This window comes from Mycena indigotica (assembly GCF_014461135.1).
Source record: "Mycena indigotica strain 171206Taipei chromosome Unknown Mind.scaff0011, whole genome shotgun sequence".
Taxonomy (NCBI): Eukaryota; Fungi; Basidiomycota; class Agaricomycetes; order Agaricales; family Mycenaceae; genus Mycena; species Mycena indigotica.
The window spans coordinates 504,091-523,434 of NW_023503010.1; the positions used below are offsets into that span (position 1 = coordinate 504,091).

At 54.0% G+C, this 19,344-nt stretch overlaps 2 protein-coding genes across 2 annotated transcripts; both read left to right on the plus strand.

Annotated features, from left to right (window-relative positions):
- Nucleotides 1-2,387: 2,387 nt before the first annotated feature.
- Nucleotides 2,388-3,241, plus strand: MIND_01156800 (uncharacterized protein; the record flags this gene model as incomplete). Its single annotated transcript, XM_037368093.1, has 7 exons — nucleotides 2,388-2,430; nucleotides 2,474-2,501; nucleotides 2,556-2,712; nucleotides 2,778-2,848; nucleotides 2,902-2,950; nucleotides 3,001-3,128; nucleotides 3,175-3,241. 7 exons carry the CDS (start codon nucleotides 2,388-2,390, stop codon nucleotides 3,239-3,241), a joined length of 543 nt encoding a protein of 180 aa, XP_037215019.1.
- Nucleotides 3,242-17,751: 14,510 nt separating this feature from the next.
- On the plus strand, nucleotides 17,752-18,764 carry MIND_01157000 (BTB domain-containing protein; the record flags this gene model as incomplete). The annotated part of the gene is made up of 2 exons (XM_037368094.1): nucleotides 17,752-17,978; nucleotides 18,035-18,764. 2 exons carry the CDS (start codon nucleotides 17,752-17,754, stop codon nucleotides 18,762-18,764), a joined length of 957 nt encoding a protein of 318 aa, XP_037215020.1.
- Between the last annotated feature and the right edge of the window lie 580 nt (nucleotides 18,765-19,344).

Here is a 19,344-nt window from a genome sequence, read left to right on the forward strand (position 1 = left end):
CCAAAGTCAACTTCACGTGCTCTTCGCTCGTCGTCGTCCTGCTTGGTGGGCACTCTTTCCTCCATTCATACTACTAACTACTTCTAGTCAACATCCTATCCCGCCGTTGCGCATCGGTCTCTACTCGCATGTACTACTTATCCTTTGCTTCCTTACTAACCTTGTTGCAGAATCTTCTTCGCCCTCAACAGCGCTTGGGTTGGTCAGCATTGGGACAGTCGATTTCGTTGAAGCCATACCATCCCGCTATTGCGTATCGCTCTCCACTTACACGTTCTTCTCGCCCTTCGCTAACCTTGTTGCAGTCCCCCCTTCGTGTTGTTGGGAGAGTGGCCGTGTTCACTGGTTGGAGCCAACGCGTTCGTTCACCTTGTCTTTTACCTTGCCCTCCTCGCTAACTGCATCACAAAATTCGCCCCCACTTCCTCTCCCGCTTCCAACCCATTTCAAGCCCAACTTGTTGGCAGACGTCTTGGATCGAAACGACGGTCTAATTGTAGAGGTAAGTTTGGTTACTGCTTTTCTCGCTTCTTCACTGACCTTGTTGCAGAGTCTTCGCACAATTCTCCCTCGACAGCTCTTGTGTTGGTCAGCGTTGGGAGACTCTAGTCGGAGTTCGTCCACCTTTTTGTCATTCCTTGTCCTCCTCGCTAACCGCATCACAGACCTCACCTCCACTTCCTCTGTTTTCTGTACCTCTCCCCAATTTTGACCGTCTTGGTAGGCGACAACGACATGGGCGTTCGAATTGGAAGGGCGGTCTAATTGTCGAGGTAAGCCTTGTTACTGCTATTTTCGCTAATACTGACCTTGTGATGCAGAACGGATGTGCCGACCTTGAGTTGCGTTCGCGAGCACAGATGGTGTCGTAGACTTGTTCTTTCGCTCGGTTTCTCTCGCTGACCCCGTTGCTCTAGGTCGAGACTTCTTTTTGTTCAGGTGTCGTGGTCGAGGAGGGTGATTTTGCCAGTCAAGGAGGTACGTGTTATGGCCGGCTTGATACTTTGAAGCACTGACGTTTACAGCAGAATGGTGGGGAGAGTCCGGCGCCAACAAGGCGGTCATCTCGAGCGAGCCAGGAAACGTTTGCGGCCACTTCCTGCCGTCAAACGGCTCCGTTTGGCTATCTATGGCGGAAACGACAAGCCGCCGAGTTGCTAGCACTAGCCATTCTTGCTGACCGGCAGCACGGCGACGGTCTTGGTGGTGGGGGTGTTGGCGGGAGGCAGAGGAAGGGTTTTGCCGTTAGATTTTGAGGCTGTGTGAGAGCGACAGCTGGATTGCCCGCTGTGTTGTCTGCGGCAGCGCAAAGGGCATGTCTTGAGTGTCTGAGCCATTGGGCGCCATCGTCAGGGATAGTGAGCGCGTGAGAGAAGTTTTCGTAAGGCCGCCGTCAGCGGACACGTGTGATCGATCGACTCGTGTGAGGCTGTGCCCGCCCGACTTTCAACCAACCAACACGATCTGAATCGTGCTCCGCCCTCTGACGCGACTGTCGGGACTGGCGGGCAGTGGCCGACTTGGGATAGTGCAAAGGGAGCCTGTCCGGGCCGTGGTACGTCTCACGTGCACGTTTCTGTTTGCGACAGCGTGCTGACCACTACTTAGTAGAAGCACTTCCTTCAAGCCCGGGCCCACGCCGACGCCAACACCAACGCCCTCAGCACGCTCTACACTGTTCCCAGGTGCGCAGTATATTAATGTTTCTCACGCGCTTTACTTACATCTCGCAGGACTTCAAATGACAGTTTGCATGCATCGGCTCGGTCCACTCTGGTGAGGTCTACTACCTACTCTTTCTTCTACACCATCCTGAACACTTGCTCAAGCCCTCGCCTTGACCCTCTCAACACATGGTTCTCGACCACTGTCTTCGCTTCTGGAACCGCTCTTGGATAGCGATGCTGGTGTCGGTGAGTTCTCTTCGTTGACTCTTCTGCTTTCGTTGACCCTGTCGCAGTCACTCTATATCTTCTGCCTCAAACAAGGTCGTTCTATCTGCTGTCGCTATCATTGTTGTCGTCGTCAAAGGTGTGTCATCTCCCTTCTAATTTCTATCGATCTTATGCAAATTTCTCTAGCCTGTGTCGCGAATAGTCATCTCTGCAAGCAAAAACTTCCGAACATCGTTCTTCGCCACGGCGCCAATTACAAGAAAGCCTTGCATTGTTCCAGGAATGTATGTAAGTTTCTTTGTCTACACATATCATCGTTGCTGATCTTGTCTTCGCCTAGACAATACATATATCTATATGATCAGCCCTCTTGTCTCATCGCCCAGTTTTGACTCCATCGTGAGTGTTGTTCATCTTATTGTCGAAAAGCTTTTAACTGGTCGTTAGCGCCGTGAATATTGAAGAGCGAGGCCTGCTCGTCGTCAAACCTCGATGTTCTTGCTGTTTTGTGCCCACTTTAACCTGGCTGACCTTCGTTTGTCCAGGGCCAAGTGGGTGGTGCAACGCTTTCGTTGCAGTGCTCGCGAACAAACGCAAGCAGGACTGGTAGGCCGTCTCGCTCCTTGGCCAGCTTTCGCTAAAACCGACCTAATCTCTAAGTTCTTGCTTAACATCGGGCACGCAACATCTCTTCAAGTCTCAATTCAAGTTTGCACAAGACATACTTCAGTTTACCTTCGAGATATCTGACCAAGCGTTGCAGATTCCTCCTCCCAGGCAACGCGTTGTGCGATCACTCAACGTGGAGCTCGCCAACGTGAGTGGGAGCATATCATGCTCATTTATCTTTCAACTTGGGCGAAGCTGACCCAGAACCCACAGATTCTGCTCCGCGTTGATGATGCGGGCATTCGCGCTGGATGTGGAACGTTGGGAGGGTGCGCTGTCGTCTGGTAAATCATCTCGGTCATTTCCCGTATTCACCCAAGCTTATCTTAATCCAAAGGTTGTCCTCTACATTCTGCGTTATGGCGATAGACAGCGTCTCCCTTGTCGTGCGTGGTTTTCACCTCCCACCTTCTCACCAACCAACTTTTCATCCAAGTTAGCAGTCCCAATTTGGCGCGAATCGGGAGCGGCAGCGGCTCGGGAGCTAGCTTCCGGCCAAGGCTGGTCGAGTGCGGGAGGGCGGCATTGTGCTGCCGCAGAGACCGCATCGTTCCCGGCCTTGTCGTGCGTATTTTCGCTTTCTCGCTGTTCCCGACTGACTTCTTGTTAGCGACGTTCATTCGGCGGGAATCAGCGGCGGCAGCGGTTCGGGGAAGGCTACAGGCAGCGGCCCGTGATGCTGGTCGAGTGCGGAAGGTCGGCTTTGAGTTGCCAGGGAGACTTGTGTTGATTTGTTGTTACTTAGTGGTTGTGCGAGTTGAGTGCTCGCGGCTGTCTTGCTGGCCGGCCGCGGCAGGACTGGGAGCGCTTCCGCGCGCCGGCCAAAGACGTAGCTCGGGGCGGGCCATGGGCAGGTCCGTCGGTGGGCTAGCGGGCAAGGGTGGTCAGCGACACGTGCCCGGGCCTCGCGCCCGGCCGGCCGGTTGTGGTCCCACGCTCGTTCGTCTTGCCCGCCATGTCGTTTTGGCTTGTCTGCCGTCCACCGGGTTAGTGAGCGGGCCGCTGAGGATGGTGCTCGCGCTCGCTCTCTGGCGGGCCGCGGGTCTGTTAGTTGCCCCGGCGACTCGGACAGGCTGCGCAGCTGCAGCGCTAGCATGCCTCGGTGAGAGCGCTGGTTGTTTGGCCAGCGGTATGCTGAGAGGTGAGAGTCATCTTCTGCTGAGTCGCTTTGCATGTTACTTATCATTCGTTGCAGCCGTGTGGACACTGCCGCGGTCTGTTATGGCTATTGTCCGTAGCCCCAGCTTGTCGATCGGCAAACGCGAGCGGGGTTGCTCGTGTGTCTTTGGGCGAAACTGAAGCACACTCCCGGTTCTTGGTGGACACCGGCCATGCAAGGCCCTCGCGCTCGATGATAGTCAGTCTCTGCTCGCTCTATTACTGTATTTAGCCCAAGCTAAGCTTAATCCAAAGGTTGTGCTCAACATCGGCTGCGTGTGTGGTAGGGAGTGTAAGTGTACTCGCTCCTTTGCTGTATTTAACCCCAGCTGACCTCAATACAAGCAGTCGGGGGATGCGCTCGATGGAGAGCTCGCAAATGGGTGCGGGAGGATGTTTTCCAAAGGTTGTGCTCAACATCGGCTGCGTGTGTGGTAGGGAGTGTAAGTGTACTCGCTCCTTTGCTGTATTTAACCCCAGCTGACCTCAATACAAGCAGTCGGGGGATGCGCTCGATGGAGAGCTCGCAAATGGGTGCGGGAGGATGTTTGCTGAGTCGGGTGAGCGCGAATGGCGGCGGGAAGCGTTGCACAGGTGTTCGATCGTAAGTCTACTCGTTCTGTTCTCTGTATTTACCAAAAACTGACCTTGATACACAGGTCGCGCTCGAACTGCATCACTCAGCGCTATAGCGGCACTCGCGCGCTGTTCGTACTAAGCCGAGGCCGACCTTAATGCAGGAGACCAGAGTTGGAGCTCGCGCGTTAGATGGAACTTGTATATCTCACTAATCGATAACATTTATGGGCAAATGCCCCCGGCGCAACCTTCGACGTCTCTGCGCTGGGTTCAGCTTCCGCGCATGTATTGCTCGAAACAGGTTTTTGCAGTGTCACTCTGCTACTGAGCCAGGAAACTAATCATTCAACATAAAACAGTGTCAAACGGCCCATTGGTTGGCTTATGTCCACCCGCGGCCTGGCAAAGCCTGACATTTGCTTGTAGGCCAACGCACAAGAAGACCTGCCATCTCGTCGAAGGCCCTGGCATCCAGAAGCTCGTGCAGAATTTCTGCGCGAATTCCGTGCTGAACAAGCATCTTCAAGCCTGTCTTGCACTGGCTTTCGATTTGCACATCAAGTCTCGCCTCGACTCTCCTTTCATCGCCCGTGTCGATATCGGTATCGAACCTGCGGACATCATGGACTTTTTCAATGTTTTTCTCGGGCGGGACGGCGAGTCCGATACTCCTATTGCGTCCCCGAATCCTTCGAAACCTCCTGTGGCATCGAAGCGGGGGATGCTTCAGATCACTGCGTTTCAGCCCTCAACAATTTGCAAGCTCGAAGAACTCACAGAAATGCGGCAAGAAATCTGGAAGAAGGCCAGAGAGAGTGCAGATCAGAGGCGACTCCGTTGGACTTGTCGAGTTTGCCTCGGGGGAGAGCGTCATGACGTTGACATGTCCTTTCCACATCCTCAAGTCGACGATCAAGTTCGTCAAGGAAGCACCGCCTTGGGAGAAGAAGTCTGCAATTACCAGCGAAGTCACTGAAGTACCGTTCAGCATTGCCACCTGTATTGAGTGAGCGTCCCGCCAGCTGCCGTCTTTGATTGATGTAGCACAGGTTCATGAACATGCACATACGGGCAGACAAGAAAAACCAGTATATGCTGCGCACGGAAATTCAGGAAAGCGATCTGAAAACTATCCGAAATGCAGCGCTTCACGCCTCTGACGACGAGCCGCGGCCTGTGCAGCTGTTGCGTGTCAAGATGGAAAAAGAGGACATTTATAATCCGTTTGTCATGCAGGAAGGAGAAGGAATTGCGCGGAAATTGCATGATGCGCTGGCCACTGAGCAACGCGAGAGGATTTTCGGCGTCGGCACGGATATGGACCTTCCGGATTGACCGTTGCTGATGTACTAGAGATAGCGGTGTTTCGACGAGAATAAACGGTCATTGAGTGGGTCCGAACTCACATCTGTGAGAGATGCGAAGCCTGAGCGCGACGATGCGAGAAGTTCATCATTCCCTCAACTGTTGCTCGCCGGCAATTGGCACATTCTTGTTTGTCAGAATGCTTAGAAGTATGAAGGCGGAAGCCCCACCACAAGGCAAATACCAAACGTTGAGCGCGAAGATGTACAAGCATCCGAGTTGAAAGACAGTCTTATATGGTGAGTCACTACTGATGACTCATCGGTGACAACTCTTGTCCGAGACGGCCACATCGTCCAACATTGTGGCTTTGGCCCTTGGTCCATGAAGGTATGTGCAAGTGTTGCAAGCTTCCGCCGTCATTGATACACGCGATTGACTTTTCACCAATAGAATTCTTGATGTTGGACGGATTGAATCAACCGCGCGGCGTCTCTGGATCGCGGCTCCCATCTGCATCGACATCCACTATTAGCCATCTGCTGTGCCCCCAGGGCGTTATCGCGAGATGCTCTGCGCGTGTGCTGCTGCGTGCGTGCCGCGACGCGCGTGCCTCGAAGAACGCGCGCGACTCAGAACGTGCTGCGCGTGCCTCGAACTCAGCCTCAGAACGCGTACATTGATTGATTAATTGATTTCACATGTCAAACCATACCCCCCCTTGCACGCCTCGCTCCAACGCTAAGTCGCGCTCGCTCGCCAAGTCGCGCGAGCGAGAGCGTACTCTAATATACCTCGTTGGCTTGCGCACGGACCTGTTCAAAGTCACGAGATAAATCTACTGGGGGAGAAATTTTGCATTTCTCGGGGTGGTTCGGGTGGATTTCATGGCTTGGGGGAGACAAGGTACTCGTCACTCTCGGGCTTTCCGGGCAGGGATGGGTAGTGCAAAAGTCATATATTCTCTAACTCTAACGAGACACGCTAATTTAACACGCGTCGCGACGCGTCTAACCCCATCAAACTGAGCGGACAGACACCCAAGTCCCCATTTCCACCAGTCAGCCACAGTGGGCAACACTGTCCCGGGCGCGTTGATAGTCCAGCGGTTCGCAGGCCTCCGGCGGCTGAGACCTGTGAAAAAATGAGCTTGAATTGCACAAAAGAGACGCAAAATGTACCCTCCGGAGTGCCCATCAAAAGCGCCGCGGCCGTCCAAACACGCGTCGCAACACGTCAAGGTTCTTCTCCCGCACAAGACAGTGGCCCCACACTGTCTTGGTAGCGTTGTCAGGCGGGCGGCACGTGTGCCTCTGGCGGCTCGGACCTGCGAGAAAGTGAGGCTTGAATCACGCAAAAGAGGTGGAAAATATACCTTGAAGCTCCATCAGAATTGCCGCAAAAGGTCGTTGATGTGCGCATGTCGGCCAGCAAGGGGATCCGGAAGAGGTTGCTTGACCATGCGGGATGGGCTCCGATGGGGAATGGGGCCGCGATAAGGCGCGACCAGTTGGAGCCAGGGCGGGGACTCCGTTGACCACGTGGAAAGGCCAGACTCAGAGGCGGGACGGCAAAGCCCATGGAGTATGTGTTGAAGGGCAAGCAACAACCCGGCACCGCCCAGCGCAGAGCGTAACGTTGAAGGCCAGCGGTGGGCCGTGATGACCGTCGTGAGCAGCGCTGCAGGCGGACGCGAGGGTCGGGGACAGGTCGGGGTCAAACGACGGCGAGGATGACTTCGCTGCCGCGTGGGAACATCGAAGAACTTGAAGGCCGGACTCGGAAGGCGGGACGGCCAAGGCAATGGAAGACCTATGCAACAACTCGGCGGCCAGCGCAGATAGTGGCATTGTCGAATCGAGTAAGGCCGGGGGTAGGCGGCCGGCCGGGTATGGCTGCCGGGACAAGTGTGTTGCGGGGCCACAAGGATAGAGGTGTGAGATGAAACAATGCCGACAAGGCTGATGAGATGGCCGAGGGGTAGTGCGATGGAGGACAACGACCGGGCGGCCAGCACAGAACGTGGCGCGGGTAAGCCGAGCAAAACCGGCAATGACCGGGGTTGACCGCCGGGGGCAAAGGTGCAGGGTGAGGAGGTCGGAGAGAAGGTGGCCGCAATGCAGCTGCAAACACCGGGTAGGCGATGACAAAGCCAATAGGCAAGCAGCAACAATGGTGGCGGACATCGTTGATGATCATCGGCAGGATGTCCGACAGGCAGCGCAGAGCGTGGTGCGGGAGGCCCGGGGGCAGTAGGCGATGACCCAGATATCCCCGGTCAGCAACAGTGGTGGCCCCACTGTGCCGACAGGGTTGATGGCCGGGCGGTAGTGTACGCCTCCGGCGGCAAAACCCTGCAAAAAAGTGAGCCTTGAATCCAGTTAAAAGTGTGCCAAAACGCACCCAAAAATACCATCAAAATCTGATGATCGCATCAGATCCGACCGATGCCGAGGGCGGCGGCACCATCGGCCAACCAGTTGTCGATCAAAACTGAGCACGTCGCCGGAAGCCCCGCAGTCAGGGCGGTAAATTGGCCTCCGGCGGTGAAAATCTGTGAAAAAAATGAGCTTTTTGACCATCAAAAGATCGGCCAAATATGCTTACGTAAGCGCCAAGTGCAGCCTAAAAACGGCCAAGATACCGCCCGGGAAGTCCGGCGCAGAAGCAATAAAGCGCATCTGGACACAACATCAGTGACAGTCAACAGAATAAAATCAAATCACAACGTACCAGCATAGTTTTGGCATCCGAGCAGAGGTTCCCCCTCTGGAAACAGCGCTAGTAGCAACCCCGCCTCGACCAGGAATCTAAGCCCCACATTAGTATCGGCATTATATCACACAACTAAGCGCGACCACTTACATGCCGCCCGAACAGAGGTCCCCCCTCTAGACAACGTGTCGTGGTCGGTCCCGCACGCAACGGTAGTGTCGGATGGTGGCCGATGACGGTCCAGGCATACGAGCAGAGGTTCCCCCTCTGGTCGAAGACGGGGAGCAAGTTCTGAATAGGCAGTCAGCAAATATATACATAAGCAATGAAAGATGGACATACTTTGGCCAGCGCAGCAACATCGCCTTGTCGAAAACGACATAAAATCTAAGCCCGGCATTAGCATGACATCATATACACATAGGCGCGATGACTTACAGACGGCCCGAGCAGAGGTTGCCCCTCTTGACATAGTCGCAGTCATGGTTGATAACAACACTGGATCATCCTCAGTACCATAGGATATGTCAAGGGCAGAGTCAACTTACGAGCGGCAATGAAATGTCCGAGCAGAGGTTCACCGTCCGAGCAGAGGCTCACAGTCTCGGAAGCCAATGACAACCACATATCTGAGTTAGAAGGTCAATACATTATCACATATAGGAAAGAGGAAGGACATACGAACAGCTGTTCCGCATGCAAGCAAGGTTCCCCATCAGAAACGAGCGGAAGGAGCAACGCCGCCGTCGCAAAGAGGACCAGCATAGTTTTCCCCTCCGTTGCGTTCGCGGTCGATAACAACACCAGCTGGAGGCTAAGTCGGACATCAGTCACTTATCATGTTGCGAGCAAAACGGTAACTTACAGGGAAATTTTCGTCGTCCGAGCAGAGGTTCACCCGCTGGCGAGAAATCAAGTAGCTCGCCGGCGTGATAACAACCTGATTGATATGTTAGTGCACTGTTGCCTATAGTCAACAGAAAACATACCGACAAACCAAAAGGCTCGCAGAGTCAGTGGCAACGAGCGCAAGCAAGCAGAGGCTCCCCACTTCCCGCCAACAGAAACTAGCATGGTGTGAGGCAGGTCCAGGCACACGGGGATGGAATGCATACCTGCAAGCGCGTGCGCAAGACGTCCACAACTTGCTCGGCGGGCTTAAGGAGTTTTGGTGGTCGTTGTTGGTTAAGACGACGAGTTCCAGCTGTCAGACAAGTCAGAACCCTGCCAGGTTTACAGCTAAGGACACGTACGGGAGGCAGAAAATGGCGCTGGATGAGCCGCCGAAGTTGGTTGTTGCCCATGCTGCGAACGGGAAGTTCTTGTATGGCGAAATGCCTGACTTGAAGTTCGAGTAGGGTGACGCAGAAGTTGCTGTAGGGGTTGCGATGAGCGAGAGCAGTGACAGGACACCAACGAGCATACCTTTGTCGATGGGGGACACGTCGACAAGCGTCGTGGTGGTGGAGTGAAGACAAGCCAAGAAGTAGCGCGTGACTTGGTTGATGATTTGATTTCTCCACGGAAATCACATCACCGGTGTCAAGCACGCTGTCACCGATTCAGCGTCGGCGAATAGGCGGCACGGCGAATGGTGTGAGGCTTGCCGAGGGCCAGGTGGTGCGGGCTAAAATTAGCTGCCCGGTGCTGGTGCCCTGAATGCCAAAGGGCGGACTATGCGCATGGTGACCATCGATGGCGCATCATGACCATGTGCAGCGCGGCACATCGGGAGGAGGGTGCAAGAAGTGGCGGGTCCACGGACTATTTTCGGACCATGTCCGAAATGGCGGGCAGGTTTGATGCTGGATCGCCGGTTGCCTTCGGGATGGCCCAGTGTCATTGATGCGGCCAAGCTTCGGCCTGGTCATGCTCCCCAGGTCGATGATGGCCTTCTGAGTCGTGAGCGGGCATGCTGAGAACCTACTTGACTTGAAGTGTAGTGCGCGGAATTTAGACCAAGTTATTTTTGGTCACCTACCCTGAGGCCGCTCAGGGAAGTGAATGCCGCTCGGGCTTAGGGAAACAAATTCGCCGCCGATGGAGCACAGGCGGTGCACTCAGGGTCTTATTGTGATGGAATTTGAGAAGCACGGCGGACGGGAAATGAAGATTACGGCTGACAGGCCGGATGATGACAACATGAATACCCGTGCTGGCCAGCCAGATATGTTCTCCTTGCCCAGCTGGCTGTTGTCCTTTGGGGGTTTCTCTCTCATGCGGTTCCAATCTTTTATTTGCGCAGCACAGTGGGAAATTCCTTTTTTCTCCAATTTTAATACCATTTGACACCGAAACAGACGCGTTTTCAGCGCGCCATGCGCCAATTTTTGCGCGGCGCGCGTTGTTCTTGAGCGCTCAGTTCGGTGTCGCCATCAGCTGCTCACATCCACCACCAAATCAGGCAATTCACCCGGCAGGGCTCGGACTCGTCGCCCTTGACACTTCCAAATGGACTCAATTCAGACTATTTTTAGATGACGGACATCGCCAAGCAATCCACTGCGTCCGACCCTTATCCACGCTCGCGATGCTAACCTATTCGAGCAACAACGCGAATCCACAAAATCCTGCATCGTCTCGACGGCTGGGGGCTATTTCGTCCGATCAAAGACGTCAAAGCGTCAGGGTCACTCAGCCATACCCTGAATGGCTGTCCGATTGCTTGCGCGACGGCGGAAATATACGATCTTCCCAAATGATTCATGTTGCCCACATTGATGCCCGTGTTATGAAGCACGGGCTAAGAAGTCAAGTGCCGCACTGTCCCCACTTGACAGATCGATCCGTTGCGTGAGTTTTGACGTGCTATTTGCGTCTCCCAAGTGCCCAGTTGACCAAGTTTCCGCTGAGTTCATGTTTTCCTTACATCTAGATTTCATGCCCGTGACGATCTCAATCTATCCAGGTTTTGACTCAGAGATACTCACAAGGACGTTCTTCAACCAGTGCGGCACTCAAAATAGCTCGCTTAGCCGTCGTCAACTGACATCTTCTCATTCCAAACTTGATCACTCAGCATTTTGCGAAGATAACGAAAGCATCCAGCCCGGCCGGTGTACGTCACCGAGGGAGTATAAGAAGCCACGGCCTTCAACCGTCGCGCACCTCCCCCTCTTTCTTTCCCCCACCATGCACCCAAAGTCAACTTCACGTGCTCTTCGCTCGTCGTCGTCCTGCTTGGTGGGCACTCTTTCCTCCATTCATACTACTAACTACTTCTAGTCAACATCCTATCCCGCCGTTGCGCATCGGTCTCTACTCGCATGTACTACTTATCCTTTGCTTCCTTACTAACCTTGTTGCAGAATCTTCTTCGCCCTCAACAGCGCTTGGGTTGGTCAGCATTGGGACAGTCGATTTCGTTGAAGCCATACCATCCCGCTATTGCGTATCGCTCTCCACTTACACGTTCTTCTCGCCCTTCGCTAACCTTGTTGCAGTCCCCCTTCGTGTTGTTGGGAGAGTGGCCGTGTTCACTGGTTGGAGCCAACGCGTTCGTTCACCTTGTCTTTTACCTTGCCCTCCTCGCTAACTGCATCACAAAATTCGCCCCCACTTCCTCTCCCGCTTCCAACCCATTTCAAGCCCAACTTGTTGGCAGACGTCTTGGATCGAAACGACGGTCTAATTGTAGAGGTAAGTTTGGTTACTGCTTTTCTCGCTTCTTCACTGACCTTGTTGCAGAGTCTTCGCACAATTCTCCCTCGACAGCTCTTGTGTTGGTCAGCGTTGGGAGACTCTAGTCGGAGTTCGTCCACCTTTTTGTCATTCCTTGTCCTCCTCGCTAACCGCATCACAGACCTCACCTCCACTTCCTCTGTTTTCTGTACCTCTCCCCAATTTTGACCGTCTTGGTAGGCGACAACGACATGGGCGTTCGAATTGGAAGGGCGGTCTAATTGTCGAGGTAAGCCTTGTTACTGCTATTTTCGCTAATACTGACCTTGTGATGCAGAACGGATGTGCCGACCTTGAGTTGCGTTCGCGAGCACAGATGGTGTCGTAGACTTGTTCTTTCGCTCGGTTTCTCTCGCTGACCCCGTTGCTCTAGGTCGAGACTTCTTTTTGTTCAGGTGTCGTGGTCGAGGAGGGTGATTTTGCCAGTCAAGGAGGTACGTGTTATGGCCGGCTTGATACTTTGAAGCACTGACGTTTACAGCAGAATGGTGGGGAGAGTCCGGCGCCAACAAGGCGGTCATCTCGAGCGAGCCAGGAAACGTTTGCGGCCACTTCCTGCCGTCAAACGGCTCCGTTTGGCTATCTATGGCGGAAACGACAAGCCGCCGAGTTGCTAGCACTAGCCATTCTTGCTGACCGGCAGCACGGCGACGGTCTTGGTGGTGGGGGTGTTGGCGGGAGGCAGAGGAAGGGTTTTGCCGTTAGATTTTGAGGCTGTGTGAGAGCGACAGCTGGATTGCCCGCTGTGTTGTCTGCGGCAGCGCAAAGGGCATGTCTTGAGTGTCTGAGCCATTGGGCGCCATCGTCAGGGATAGTGAGCGCGTGAGAGAAGTTTTCGTAAGGCCGCCGTCAGCGGACACGTGTGATCGATCGACTCGTGTGAGGCTGTGCCCGCCCGACTTTCAACCAACCAACACGATCTGAATCGTGCTCCGCCCTCTGACGCGACTGTCGGGACTGGCGGGCAGTGGCCGACTTGGGATAGTGCAAAGGGAGCCTGTCCGGGCCGTGGTACGTCTCACGTGCACGTTTCTGTTTGCGACAGCGTGCTGACCACTACTTAGTAGAAGCACTTCCTTCAAGCCCGGGCCCACGCCGACGCCAACACCAACGCCCTCAGCACGCTCTACACTGTTCCCAGGTGCGCAGTATATTAATGTTTCTCACGCGCTTTACTTACATCTCGCAGGACTTCAAATGACAGTTTGCATGCATCGGCTCGGTCCACTCTGGTGAGGTCTACTACCTACTCTTTCTTCTACACCATCCTGAACACTTGCTCAAGCCCTCGCCTTGACCCTCTCAACACATGGTTCTCGACCACTGTCTTCGCTTCTGGAACCGCTCTTGGATAGCGATGCTGGTGTCGGTGAGTTCTCTTCGTTGACTCTTCTGCTTTCGTTGACCCTGTCGCAGTCACTCTATATCTTCTGCCTCAAACAAGGTCGTTCTATCTGCTGTCGCTATCATTGTTGTCGTCGTCAAAGGTGTGTCATCTCCCTTCTAATTTCTATCGATCTTATGCAAATTTCTCTAGCCTGTGTCGCGAATAGTCATCTCTGCAAGCAAAAACTTCCGAACATCGTTCTTCGCCACGGCGCCAATTACAAGAAAGCCTTGCATTGTTCCAGGAATGTATGTAAGTTTCTTTGTCTACACATATCATCGTTGCTGATCTTGTCTTCGCCTAGACAATACATATATCTATATGATCAGCCCTCTTGTCTCATCGCCCAGTTTTGACTCCATCGTGAGTGTTGTTCATCTTATTGTCGAAAAGCTTTTAACTGGTCGTTAGCGCCGTGAATATTGAAGAGCGAGGCCTGCTCGTCGTCAAACCTCGATGTTCTTGCTGTTTTGTGCCCACTTTAACCTGGCTGACCTTCGTTTGTCCAGGGCCAAGTGGGTGGTGCAACGCTTTCGTTGCAGTGCTCGCGAACAAACGCAAGCAGGACTGGTAGGCCGTCTCGCTCCTTGGCCAGCTTTCGCTAAAACCGACCTAATCTCTAAGTTCTTGCTTAACATCGGGCACGCAACATCTCTTCAAGTCTCAATTCAAGTTTGCACAAGACATACTTCAGTTTACCTTCGAGATATCTGACCAAGCGTTGCAGATTCCTCCTCCCAGGCAACGCGTTGTGCGATCACTCAACGTGGAGCTCGCCAACGTGAGTGGGAGCATATCATGCTCATTTATCTTTCAACTTGGGCGAAGCTGACCCAGAACCCACAGATTCTGCTCCGCGTTGATGATGCGGGCATTCGCGCTGGATGTGGAACGTTGGGAGGGTGCGCTGTCGTCTGGTAAATCATCTCGGTCATTTCCCGTATTCACCCAAGCTTATCTTAATCCAAAGGTTGTCCTCTACATTCTGCGTTATGGCGATAGACAGCGTCTCCCTTGTCGTGCGTGGTTTTCACCTCCCACCTTCTCACCAACCAACTTTTCATCCAAGTTAGCAGTCCCAATTTGGCGCGAATCGGGAGCGGCAGCGGCTCGGGAGCTAGCTTCCGGCCAAGGCTGGTCGAGTGCGGGAGGGCGGCATTGTGCTGCCGCAGAGACCGCATCGTTCCCGGCCTTGTCGTGCGTATTTTCGCTTTCTCGCTGTTCCCGACTGACTTCTTGTTAGCGACGTTCATTCGGCGGGAATCAGCGGCGGCAGCGGTTCGGGGAAGGCTACAGGCAGCGGCCCGTGATGCTGGTCGAGTGCGGAAGGTCGGCTTTGAGTTGCCAGGGAGACTTGTGTTGATTTGTTGTTACTTAGTGGTTGTGCGAGTTGAGTGCTCGCGGCTGTCTTGCTGGCCGGCCGCGGCAGGACTGGGAGCGCTTCCGCGCGCCGGCCAAAGACGTAGCTCGGGGCGGGCCATGGGCAGGTCCGTCGGTGGGCTAGCGGGCAAGGGTGGTCAGCGACACGTGCCCGGGCCTCGCGCCCGGCCGGCCGGTTGTGGTCCCACGCTCGTTCGTCTTGCCCGCCATGTCGTTTTGGCTTGTCTGCCGTCCACCGGGTTAGTGAGCGGGCCGCTGAGGATGGTGCTCGCGCTCGCTCTCTGGCGGGCCGCGGGTCTGTTAGTTGCCCCGGCGACTCGGACAGGCTGCGCAGCTGCAGCGCTAGCATGCCTCGGTGAGAGCGCTGGTTGTTTGGCCAGCGGTATGCTGAGAGGTGAGAGTCATCTTCTGCTGAGTCGCTTTGCATGTTACTTATCATTCGTTGCAGCCGTGTGGACACTGCCGCGGTCTGTTATGGCTATTGTCCGTAGCCCCAGCTTGTCGATCGGCAAACGCGAGCGGGGTTGCTCGTGTGTCTTTGGGCGAAACTGAAGCACACTCCCGGTTCTTGGTGGACACCGGCCATGCAAGGCCCTCGCGCTCGATGATAGTCAGTCTCTGCTCGCTCTATTACTGTATTTAGCCCAAGCTAAGCTTAATCCAAAGGTTGTGCTCAACATCGGCTGCGTGTGTGGTAGGGAGTGTAAGTGTACTCGCTCCTTTGCTGTATTTAACCCCAGCTGACCTCAATACAAGCAGTCGGGGGATGCGCTCGATGGAGAGCTCGCAAATGGGTGCGGGAGGATGTTTTCCAAAGGTTGTGCTCAACATCGGCTGCGTGTGTGGTAGGGAGTGTAAGTGTACTCGCTCCTTTGCTGTATTTAACCCCAGCTGACCTCAATACAAGCAGTCGGGGGATGCGCTCGATGGAGAGCTCGCAAATGGGTGCGGGAGGATGTTTGCTGAGTCGGGTGAGCGCGAATGGCGGCGGGAAGCGTTGCACAGGTGTTCGATCGTAAGTCTACTCGTTCTGTTCTCTGTATTTACCAAAAACTGACCTTGATACACAGGTCGCGCTCGAACTGCATCACTCAGCGCTATAGCGGCACTCGCGCGCTGTTCGTACTAAGCCGAGGCCGACCTTAATGCAGGAGACCAGAGTTGGAGCTCGCGCGTTAGATGGAACTTGTATATCTCACTAATCGATAACATTTATGGGCAAATGCCCCCGGCGCAACCTTCGACGTCTCTGCGCTGGGTTCAGCTTCCGCGCATGTATTGCTCGAAACAGGTTTTTGCAGTGTCACTCTGCTACTGAGCCAGGAAACTAATCATTCAACATAAAACAGTGTCAAACGGCCCATTGGTTGGCTTATGTCCACCCGCGGCCTGGCAAAGCCTGACATTTGCTTGTAGGCCAACGCACAAGAAGACCTGCCATCTCGTCGAAGGCCCTGGCATCCAGAAGCTCGTGCAGAATTTCTGCGCGAATTCCGTGCTGAACAAGCATCTTCAAGCCTGTCTTGCACTGGCTTTCGATTTGCACATCAAGTCTCGCCTCGACTCTCCTTTCATCGCCCGTGTCGATATCGGTATCGAACCTGCGGACATCATGGACTTTTTCAATGTTTTTCTCGGGCGGGACGGCGAGTCCGATACTCCTATTGCGTCCCCGAATCCTTCGAAACCTCCTGTGGCATCGAAGCGGGGGATGCTTCAGATCACTGCGTTTCAGCCCTCAACAATTTGCACGCTCGAAGAACTCACGGAAATGCGGCAAGAAATCTGGAAGAAGGCCAGAGAGAGTGCAGATCAGGCAGGGTGTGAAGGCGACTCCGTTGGACTTGTCGAGTTTGCCTCGGGGGAGAGCGTCATGACGTTGACATGTCCTTTCCACATCCTCAAGTCGACGATCAAGTTCGTCAAGGAAGCACCGCCTTGGGAGAAGAAGTCTGCAATTACCAGCGAAGTCACTGAAGTACCGTTCAGCATTGACACCTGTATTGAGTGAGCGTCCCGCCAGCTGCCGTCTTTGATTGATGTAGCACAGGTTCATGAACATGCACATACGGGCAGACAAGAAAAACCAGTATATGCTGCGCACGGAAATTCAGGAAAGCGATCTCAAAACTATCCGAAATGCAGCGCTTCACGCCTCTGACGACGAGCCGCGGCCTGTGCAGCTGTTGCGGGTCAAGATGGAAAAAGAGGACATTTATAATCCGTTTGTCATGCAGGAAGGAGAAGGAATTGCGCGGAAATTGCATGATGCGCTGGCCACTGAGCAACGCGAGAGGATTTTCGGCGTCGGCACGGATATGGACCTTCCGGATTGACCGTTGCTGATGTACTAGAGATAGCGGTGTTTCGACGAGAATAAACGGTCATTGAGTGGGTCCGAACTCACATCTGTGAGAGATGCGAAGCCTGAGCGCGACGATGCGAGAAGTTCATCATTCCCTCAACTGTTGCTCGCCGGCAATTGGCACATTCTTGTTTGTCAGAATGCTTAGAAGTATGAAGGCGAAAACTACACCACAAGGCAAATACCAAACGTTGAGCGCGAAGATGTACAAGCATCCGAGTTGAAAGACAGTCTTATATGGTGAGTCACTACTGATGACTCATCGGTGACAACTCTTGTCCGAGACGGCCACATCGTCCAACATTGTGGCTTTGGCCCTTGGTCCATGAAGGTATGTGCAAGTGTTGCAAGCTTCCGCCGTCATTGATACACGCGATTGACTTTTCACCAATAGAATTCTTGATGTTGGACGGATTGAATCAACCGCGCGGCGTCTCTGGATCGCAGCTCCCATCTGCATCGACATCCACTATTAGCCCGTTACTCCCATCTGCTGTGCCCCCAGGGCGTTATCTGGGTTCCAATCATCGAGCGGCGACACTACACCCCTCCCCGGGGACTTCTTCTCCCATCCTCCCGATCTCTACGCCACCTACAGTGCGGGCTTGTCGATAGCCATGAAGGACGAGCTGTGGTTCACCGATGGAACGCTCGTCATCAAGGCGGGGGACTCGCTTTTCCGGGTTTATGGCGGGCTTTTAGCGAAAGCCTCGCCCGTTTTCGAGAGTATGCTGGAGTTTCCGCAGCCAGAAGGGGATGAACTGGTGGAGGGGTGTCCTGTTGTGGAGCTGCAGGATACGGCGGAGGAAACGAGGTGCTTCTTAAAGGCGCTGCTCGACTACCGGTGTGTTATTATGGACTCTTTCTCGCCTCCAATGGACTGACTAACTTGGGGGCTAGTTTCTTTCTTCCTCCACCACAACGAACCCACTGGCGAACGTTATGCGGAGTTTTGCGTCTCAGCAAAAAGTACGATGTTGAGGAGCTCTCCATGCGTGCTTTAGAGCACCTCGCCACAGCGTTCGTTATGGAGCTTGACGAATACCCGGGAAACCCCACTTTCGACATCGACTGCATGGGGCTGACCGCGCTCATCACATTGGGGCGCCAGCTCTCCATTCACTGGTTCCTTCCCACCGCCTACTACCAACTCTGTTCGATCGCGCAGGTTGCCGACATTGTCTCTGGTGTGCAACAAGGCACCGAATGCCTCGAACTCCCCATGTCCGACAAAGTCATATGCGCGCGGGAGTACGTCAACATGCGGTTATCTGCTGGCTCCCAGATCAGCGACTTCCTGTGGGAGCCTGCCAAAATACCAGGCTGTCGCCAGCCCAGTCGGTGTGGGGAAAGCCGGACATGTCTTCGTCGACAAGTGGAGAGTTGGCGCCTCAAAGGCACTTTCCCGCTGACGCTCTGGGAATGCACGGACTGGATCCGGCTGGCGGTTTGCGACACGTGTCTGGCGGCGTTAAAGCTCACTCATGCTGATGCTTTGCGCGACTTTTGGAGGGGGTTGCCGGAGCGGTTCGAGTTGGAGAGCTGGGGCGCGTTGAACAAACAGCGTTCTGCGGATCTAGAAGGACTCGATAACACCTTTGCGACCAAGATCCGCCTGATGGGAGATTGAACTTTACTTTTTGCATTCTTTTGGTCTGAAAGTTTACCTCCGCTTTGTTTCGTGTTTTTGCCAGCAGCTATATATTGTTGTGTATCAGTTATCATTCATGCGAACCATAGTAGCTACTCGTATAGTATCTCGCCAGACTTTCTTGTCAAGGCTCAATTTTGAAAGAGTCTCATCACTCTTAATCCACACTTGCATTCTGCCGCCATCGTCCATGTTTGTTTCGCTGTCCTTCCGCACAGCCGGTCTCGCTCCCTTTCCTATCTCTCGGTTCGACCCAATGTGTTAAAGCGCAGTACTCAAGTTACTGCCAATAGAGTGCGAATGAGTTTGGTGACAACACTAGTACTTAAAGGTATGAGAGGTTGACCTGAGGCACAAGACTAATGTTGTTAGCTCTCACCCAAACATCCTCGCCGCTTTCAATCGTCCCCGTCCTCGAGTTACTGTCCCATGCATATAAACGAAAAAAACAGTTTTCGAACTCAAACTGCGTCAAGTGTTTATATGCCCGAACTTGGAGTGTGAGACCCTTTCAATGGGGAAGAGGTGCGTCGAATGATTCCTTTTCCATCTCCTTCTT